The sequence below is a fragment of the Orycteropus afer genome, unplaced genomic scaffold (assembly GCF_000298275.1).
Source record: "Orycteropus afer afer isolate SDZICR_OR568_19922 unplaced genomic scaffold, OryAfe1.0 scaffold00442, whole genome shotgun sequence".
Classification (NCBI taxonomy): Eukaryota; Metazoa; Chordata; class Mammalia; order Tubulidentata; family Orycteropodidae; genus Orycteropus; species Orycteropus afer.
Genome location: NW_006922029.1, coordinates 1331492 through 1340755, shown reverse-complemented (window position 1 = coordinate 1340755; position 9264 = coordinate 1331492). Strand labels below are relative to the sequence as shown.

Genomic DNA, 9264 nt, shown 5'->3' with positions numbered 1-9264 from the left:
GCATGTGGTACGTGCTTCTGCTTAAACTCACAGGGAACATCTCAGACAACTGAGATGTGCTGCTCCTCAGCCATGCGACCAGGCGAGTTACAAGATTCAGCAGAAGCACTGTCAGAAACACGGCATGGAAAGGACATGGCAAGACCTGGCTCCGAGTTCACGCCGAGGCTCAACTCGGGGGCTGACTGACCTTCAGCTTCGCCTTCCCCTCTAAAACCCAAGTGGCTCAGAACTCCCCTCAAATGATACAATCGTGAATCTGTGGGCATTCTGAACAGCTAAGAACCCTGACACCAAGCACCAAACCCCAGGGGGTCAAGGGACGTCAGGCACACTCACATAGAACCAGACGGCCTGCTTTCCACCATCACACCCTCCTGTGGCTCCTTCTCCAGCCTTCCTGAACACTTTCAAATTTCCCACTTGTAGACCTGATTCTTAACCTCCTATGAGATGCTCTGCTTAACGAGTACCAAACCAATCCCTCCGCAGGAGGCAGGAGACAAGATACCAGAGGAAGGCGATGATTGTACCGTTAGTACATCTGATTCCGGAACTACATTGCATAAGCAGATTGCATAGGAAGAGGGCTATAGAGAGCCAGTACCACCTTGAAAAAAATTACTGTCTTAAAAAAAAAATGAAAGCCAGTTTACCATTCAAGGGAGTTTGATTTGACACAGAAAGACATTTTCCTCTCCAGAGCGAGTCTCCAGTATCTGCCGTGTGGAGAAGATGGAGGCTGCCCTCCCACAGGGGTGCACGGACAGCTCCCCAGACAAGCGCAGCACAGATGAGGAAGACCCGGTGAAGGCTCCGATTAAAAGACAGTCCAACCTGGCTCAAAATGGCCCAAGAGGTCCCAGAGATCATTCTAAAAAGAGGCAGGAGAGTTCTCATAGATCATTCTAGAGACCCTGAAGCTGGGAGTCCAAGCCAAGGAAGTGCCTATGTGCCTTGCCCTGTCCTCAGAGACTTGTCTCCTCACACACTCTCACAGGGACGTTATAGTGCCGATCGTCCTCAGCAATCAGGGTTACCACCGGCCAGTCCTCTGGGGGGTCGGTGGGGTAGACCGTGATGAACTCCTCAGTGTTGTACTTGGACAGTCGGTACACCTGGATGGTGTGACGTACAGCATAGGCAAGAAGGAACATCTCAACCTGTGGGGAGACAGCAGACACGTATTTGGACAGGACCCAAACCAAGCAGGTGCTGTGGAGTGAATTCTGGCCCACAGGGACCCCACGTGTCAGAGGAAAACTAGGCTCCACAGGCTGGTTCTTCAGAAGCAGATCCACAGGCCTTTCCTCAGAGGCACTTCTGGGTGTACCCGGGCTGCCGATCTTTCCTTCAGCAGCCAAGAGCATAACCATTCAGAACACCAAGGGACAACCTGTTCTGAGGGCAGCCACACTGAAACTATGTCCCTTACCTCTGGGCTCCATCTCAGCTCCCAGATACAGCCTAACAGCTGACAGCCCACAAATATTCCCCTTCCCTCTGCACCCACCCTGAATCCTTTTGTACGTGATTATAAAAAAGGCAGATCTTCAAGAATGGGTTTGTTTTGGTCCTCTAGTGCCACTCTAACAGAAAATACCACAAATGTATGGCTTTAACAAACAGGAGTTTATTCTCTTACAGTCGAGGAGACTAGAAGTCCGAGTTCAAATGCAAGCTCAAGGGGCTGGGTGAGAGCCCTCGACCTTGAGCTTCAGCTCTGCCTCTTGCTCCTGGATCGCTGGAGCTGGAGACGTGTCTTAACTCAGGTAGCTGCTGGCTGCTGAGGCTGACAAACCCAGTATCGAGAAGTAAAATGGCACAGTCCCCACATTATTAAGCAACACAGAAGGCTACTAGTTCCAGTCCAGAAACAGTCCCAAGACTGGCAGGCAACATGGCAGGCTGCTAAATGAAGACTCGGCCAAATGCAGGATGCAGACATGCCAAGAAGCTAGAGACCTTTCTCAAAGTTTCTCCTTCTATATGGGAAGCAGCCCACATCCCTAAGTCAGCTACTCAGCTGCTCCAGTAGATTCCACCATGAAGGGGATGACCAGTCTCCTCATCGGGAATAACCACATCCAGCTGCCCAGCTACTCAAAAACCAGGCCCAGCCAAGTTGACACACAACCTTAACTACCATAGAGTTATATCTCTGATAAGAAATTACATTCTATCCAGAATATAGAAAGCACTCTTACAACTCAACAACAGACAACCAATTTAAAAAATAAGAAAAGGATTTGAGTAGATATTTCTCCAAAGAGACAGACAAATTTCACTAAGGACATGAAAAGATGCCCAACATCATTTGTCATCGTCATGTGCCATTGATTCCAATGCACAGTGACTCTGTGGAACAGAGCAGAACCGCCCCATATGTTTTCCAAAGCCATCACCTTGATGAAGCAGACTGCCTTACCAGTCTCCTACAGAGTGACTAGTGGGTTTGAACTGCTGACCTCTGGGTTGGCAGCTGAGTGATTAACTACTGTGCCACCAGGGCTCCTTCATTCATCATTAAAACCAAAAACCATACTCACCACCAAAGAGCCAATTCCAACTCACAGTGACCCCCTTTAGATTTCCGAAGTGGTAAATCTTTACGGAAGTAGATTGCCCAGTCTTCCTTCCACAGAGTGGCTGGTGGATTTGAACTGCCAGCCTTCTGGTTAGCAGTCAAATGCCTTAGGCACCATGCCATCAGAGCTCAGATCAAGGAAAACACTGACAAAATGGAGGAAAGCACAGAAAAAAACTCTAGAACAATTTTGAAAGACAATACAAGAACAAAATGACAAAACAAATGAAAAATTAGAGATGATACAAAATCTACACACAGAAATCCAGAAGATTAACACTAAATTTTCAGAAATAGATAACACATTGAATCGGAAAAGGAGTAGAAGTAAATCAATGGAGGCAGAATTAGTGAGATTGAAGACAAAAACCTCAATACTTCTTTGGAAAGGAAACAATCAGAAAAAAGAACAAAACAAAATGAAGAAAGCCTAAGGATCATGTGGGATACCATCAAAAGGAATAAACTACATGTAACTGGAATTCTAAAACAGGAAGAGACAAATAAAACCACAGAGAAAATTGTCAAAGATTTGTTGGAAGGGAATTTCCCTGATATGAAGAAAGATGACAATATATCCATTCAAGAAGTCCAATGAACCCCAAACAGGATAGACCCCAAAGAAAATCACCAAGACATATCATCATCAAACTCACCAAAACCAAAGACAAAGAAAGAATCCAGAAAGCAGCACGGGAAAAACGAAAAGTTACCTATAAGGGGCAACCAATAAGACTAAACTTGGATTTCTCAGCAGAAACCATGCAGGCAAGACAATGGAATGGTACATATAAAACCCTGAAAGAAAAAAAATTCCAACCAAGAATTATATATCCAGCAAAACTGCTCCTCAAATATGATGGTGAAATTAGGACATTTCCAGATAAGCGGAAATCGAGAGAATTTGTTAAAACCAGACCAACCTTACAAGAGATGCTAAAGGGAGTCCTTTGTACAGAGAACCAACAATAGCAAACAATAACAGAGAACCAACAATAGCAAACAATAACTGACCATTAATACACATGATGACATAACCCAGAAACCAATCCAGTTATGGAAGTATCCAAAGTAAATAAACATACAAGAGATTGTAAATGGGGAACCAGATATATTAATTGACAAATGAGGACAACTACAAACCAAAAAAGGAAAAAAACAGAACTTCTAAATGGCAGGGAAGTCAAGACAACTGCAAGATAGAACACACTGTTCTAAACCTGCAAAGAACATTTTAAGTCACAAGGTAACCTCCAAAAAAAAAAGATAAACCTTCACATCAAAATAAAAGAGGACCAGCACAAATATTTAGCAAATACTAAAACACATAACAACAACAACAAAACAGTAGCAACGAAGGAAGTGATAACATGATTTACAAACAAAACGAGCTCAGCACAGAAAACTATATGGAACAAAGAAATCAGCAATACCATGAAAAAGCACCTAACAAAATGACAGCAACAAATTCATACTTGTCGATAATTACACTGCCAAAAGAGTTAAATGAGAACCTACACAATGAGAAAAAATATTCCACAACAACTTATCTGACAAGGGACTTATCTCTAAAATTTATAGAAAACTCCAACACCTCAACAACAAAAAGATTAACAATCCAATTAAAAATTGGGCAGAAGGCATGAATAGACACTTCACCAAAGAGGATATTCAGGCCACCAGCAAATACATGAAGACGCTCATGATCATTAGCCATTAGAGAGATGCAAATCAAAACAACTGAGACATTATCACACTGCTGCACTAATTGCAAAGCTCAACAAGATGGAAAATAACAAATCCTGGCGAGGATGTGGGGAGATTGGGACTCTCGTATAATGCTGGTGGGACTGTAAAATGATACAACCACTGTGGAAAGCAGTATGGCAATTCCTTCAAAAGTTGGAATTAGAAATACCATTTGACGCAGCCATTCCATTACTAGGCATATACCCTAAAGAAGCGAGAGCCATGACAAGAACAGATATATTCACACCCACGTTCATCGCAGCACTATTTACAATAGCCAAAAGATGGAAACAACCTAGGTGTCCATCAGCTGAGGAATGGATAACCAAACTATGGTACATACACACAATGGAATACTATGCAACACTAAAGAATAATGTTGTTGTTTTGTTGTTAAGTGCCGTCGAGTCGTTTCTGACTCATGACACAGAATAATGTAGAATCTGCAAAACACCACATAACATGGATGAACGTGGAGGACATTATGCTGAGTGAAATAAGTCAATCACAGAAGGACAAATAAGTGTTAGTTCATTATTGTAAAAAGTCAAGGAAAGTTTTACAGATGGAAGGAAACTTTCTTTGTTGGTTATCAGGAGCGGGAGGGAAGGGAATATTGTGAAAAAAAATGCATTGATCCATGTGCCTTAGTTTTGTGTATTTCACTGTACATAAATTATATTTCAATAAAATGTATTTAAAAAAAAGAGATAACAATGGAGAGTAAATGCTTACTGGGCAGTGGCTTTTATTTTTAGGGGATAGAAATGTTTTGGAACTTGATAGAAGTGATGGTGACACAACACTGTGTCAATATCAAAAGCCAATGGATTGTATACTTTGAAAAAGTTAGTATTACGTTATGGTGAATTTCAACTTAAATAACAAAAAAAAAAAAGAGCCTCTGAAATATTACGGCAAGTAAACAAAGTCAGTCGCAAACGACCACGTACTACACGATTCCACGCCTACAAAACATCCCAAGTGGCAATCCAGAGGGACACAGTGGCTGCTGGAAGCCAAGAAAAAGCAGCGAGTGAAGTGTGGCCAATAGCAGGTATGAGGTTTCTGTCTGGGGTGATAAAACAGTCTGAAATTAGACTGTAGCAATGGTTGGACAATTCTCTGAATACAATGAAAACTACTGACCTGCACACTTAAAACAAATGCAGGTTAGGTAGGTATCTCAATAAAGGGGTTTAGACAAAAGAAGAAGGAGGACTCCACATTACAGCAGACTTTGTGAAGTCTCAGTCTCACATGCAAACCATGATCCCCAAGGCTTTGAGTGTGTGATATCAGCTACGGTTCAGGCTGCTGTTGTTAGGTGCCATAGAGTTGTCTCCAACTCATCGTGACCCTATGTACAGCAGAATGAAACACTGCCCAGTTTTGTGCCAGCCTCATGATCCTTGCTATACCTGTGCCCATCGTTGCAGCCACCGTGTCTATCCATCTTGATGAGGGCCTTCCCCTTCTACATCCACCCTCCACTTTACCAAGCATGATATCCTTCCCCGGGGAATGGTTCCTTCTGACAACATGATCAAAGTAGGTGAGACGCAGTCTAGCCATTCTCACTTCCAAGAAGCATTCCAGCTACACTTCCTCCAGGAAAGGTCTGTTAGTGTTTTTAGCAGTCCACAGTACTCTTAGCATTCTTCTCCAACACCACAACTCAAAAGCATCAATTCTTCTTCAGTCTTCCTTATTCATTGTCCATCTCTCATATGCATAAGAGATGACTGAAAATACCATGACTTGGGTTAGGCGCATCTTAGTCTTCATGGAGATATCTTTGCTCCTCATCACTTGGAAGAGGTCTTTTGCAGATCTGCCCAATGCAATACATCATCTGATGTTGTGACTGCTGTTTCCATTGGTGTTGATTGTCGAAGCAAGTAATATGAAGTCCCTGACAACTTCTTTTCTCTATCCATCGTGAAACTGTTTATTGGACTAGTCGTGAGGATTTTCGTTTCCTTTTTTGTTTCCTTTATATTGAGATGTAATCCATACTGCAGACTGTAGTCTTCAATCTTCATCAGTAAGTGCTTCAAGTCATCCTCACTTTCAGCAAGCAAAGCTGTGTCATCTGCATAATGCAGGTTGTTAATGAGTCTTCCTTCAATCCTGATGCCACACTCTTCTTCATATAATCCAGTTTCTTGGATTATTTGCTCAGCATACAAATTGAGTAAGTATGGTGAAAGGATACAACCTTGATGCACTACTTTCCTGATTTTAAACCATGCAGTATTTATTTGCTCTGTTCAAATGACAACCTCCTGATCTATGTATAGGTTCCTCATGAGTACAATCAAGTGTTTTGGAATTCTCATTCTTCTCAATTTTATCCATAATTTGTTATGATCCACACAACTGAATGCTTTTGTGCAGTCAATAAAACATAAGTAAACATCTTTCTGGTATTCTATGCCTTCAGCTAAGATCCATCTGACATCAGCAATGACATCCCTCGCTCCACATCCTCTTCTGAATCCAGCTTGCACTTCTGGAAGCTCCGGCAATATACTGCTGCGACCATTTTTAAATCATCTTCAGCAAGATTTTACTTACATGTGATACTAAGGATATTGCTCAAAAATTTCCACAATCTGTGGGATCACCTTTCTTTGGAATGGGGACAAATATGGATCTCTTCCAGTCAGTTGGCCAGGTAGTTGTCTTCCAAACTTCTTAGCACAGCCGAGTGAATGCCTCCAGAGCGGAATTCATTTGTTGAAACATCTCAATGGGTATTCTGTCAATTCTTAGAGCCTTGTTCTTCACTAATTCTTTCAGTGCAGCCTTAATTTCTTCCTTTAATATCATCGATTCTTGATCATATGCCACCCCCTGAAATGAATGAACATCAACCAGTTCTTTTTGGTACAGTGACTCTGTGTACTCTCCTTCCATCTCCTTTTGATGCTTCCTGCATCATTCAATATTTTGCCCATAGAATCTTTCAATACTGCAACTTGATGCTTAAATTTTTACTTCAGTTCTTTCAGCTTGAGAAATGCTGAGCATGTTCTTCCCTTTTGTTTTTCTAACTCCAAATCTTTGCACATTGTAATAATTGGTTTTCTCTTCTCGAGCTGCTCTTTGAAATCTTCTGTTCAGCTCTTTTATCTTGTCATTTCTTCCACTTGCTTTAGCTCCTCTCCATTCAAGGGTAAGTTTTGGAGTCTCTTCTGACAACCATTTTGGTCTGTTTTTCCTTTCTTGTCTTTTTAATGACCTCTTGCTTTCTTCATGGATGATGTCCTTGATGTCATCCCACAATTCTTCTGGTTTTCGGTCCTTGGTGTCCAATGCATCAACTCTAGATGGCCTCTAAATTCAGGAGGGATATTATCAAGGTCATATTCTGGCTCTCGTAAACTTCTTTTAATTGTCTTCAACTTCAACTTGAACGTGCATATGAGCAGTTGATTATTTGTTCCACAATCAGCTCCTGGCCTTGTTTTGGCTGAAGATATTGAGCTTCTCCATTGCCTCTTGCCACAGTTGTAGTCAATCTGATTCCTGTGTACTCTGGTGAAGTCTACATGTATAGTTGTTGTTTATGTTGTTGAAAAAGGTATTTGCAATGAATAAGTGATTGGTCTTACAAAATTCTATCATGCTATCTCCAGCATTATTTCCATCACCAAGAGCATATTTTCCAACTACCAGTGATTCTCCTTTGTTTCCAACTTTTGCATTCCAGTCAACAGTGATAATCAACACATCTTGATTGTATGTTCAGTCAATTTCAGACTGCAGAAGTTGGTAGAAATCTTATATTTCCTCATCTTTGGCTTTGGTGGCTGGTGCATAGATTTGAATTATAGTAGTATTAACTGGTCTTCCTTGGAGGCATATGGATATTATCCTATCACTGACAGCATTGTACTTTAGGACAGAACTTGAAACCATGTGTGCCGATGAATGCCACCCCATTCCCCCTCAATCTGTCATTCTCGGCACAGTAGATCACAGGGTTGTCTGATTCAAAATGGCCAAAACCAGTCCATTTCAGCTCACTAATGCCTAGGATATCTATCTTTATGCGTTCCATTTCATTTTTGACAAATTCAAATTTTCCTTGACTCATACTTCGTACACTCTGTGTTCTGATTAGTAACAGATGTTTGCAGTTGTTTCTACTCATTCTGAGCCATGCCATATCAGTCAATGGAGGTCCTGAAAGCTTTATCTCCATCCATATCATTAAGGTCATCTCTACTCTGAGGAGTCAGCTCTTCCCCAGTCATATTTTGAGTGCTTCCCGACCTGAAGGACTCATCTTCCAGCACTGTATCACATAGTGTTTCAAGGCTATTCATAAAGTTTTCCAGTAATATATCAGACAGTACTTCACTGCTATTCATAAAGTCTTCCTTGGCCAATTCTTTGAGAAGTGGATAGTTTCTTTCTTCTTCTGAGTCTTAGTCTATAAGCTCCACTGAAACCTGTCCACCGTGGGTAACCCTGCTGGCATTTTCCAATACCAGTGGCACAGCCTCCAGACTCACAGCAACACGCAAGCCACGGGACAACAAGATGACAGACAACTTCATCTCTGTTTGTCTCCCTTAGTTGTTCCTAACCACTCTGCTTACTTCCCCACCTGCCTAGGCCCCAGCCTTGAAGAAAGCTGCCCCAGAAGCCCCAAGCACTGTGTGCCTGCCTACGAGTCCTAGGGCCCAGTCTTGAGGAAAGCCATCCTAGAAGCCCCAAGTGCCACACACCCACCTACCAGACCCAGAGCCCGAGCTTGAGGAAAGCCACCGAACTTTACAGTTCAGGAGACCTAAGTAAACTATGTTATGAGTACGGGGAAAAAAAAAAAAAAAAAACCAAACTCACTGCTATTGAGTCAATTCCAACTCACAGCAGTCTCTCCTTGGGTTTCCAAGGAGTATCACTATGGAAGT

General features: G+C 42.1%; 1 protein-coding gene across 1 annotated transcript in view; it reads right to left on the bottom strand.

Moving 5' to 3' along the window:
* Positions 1–968: 968 nt before the first annotated feature.
* The window catches only part of OTULIN (OTU deubiquitinase with linear linkage specificity), a 49178-nt gene continuing 40882 nt past the window's right edge, over positions 969–9264 (bottom strand). The window contains exon 7 of the mRNA XM_007954198.1: positions 969–1163. Coding sequence (XP_007952389.1) covers positions 969–1163 — 195 coding nt within the window. The remainder of the gene's footprint in view (positions 1164–9264) is intronic.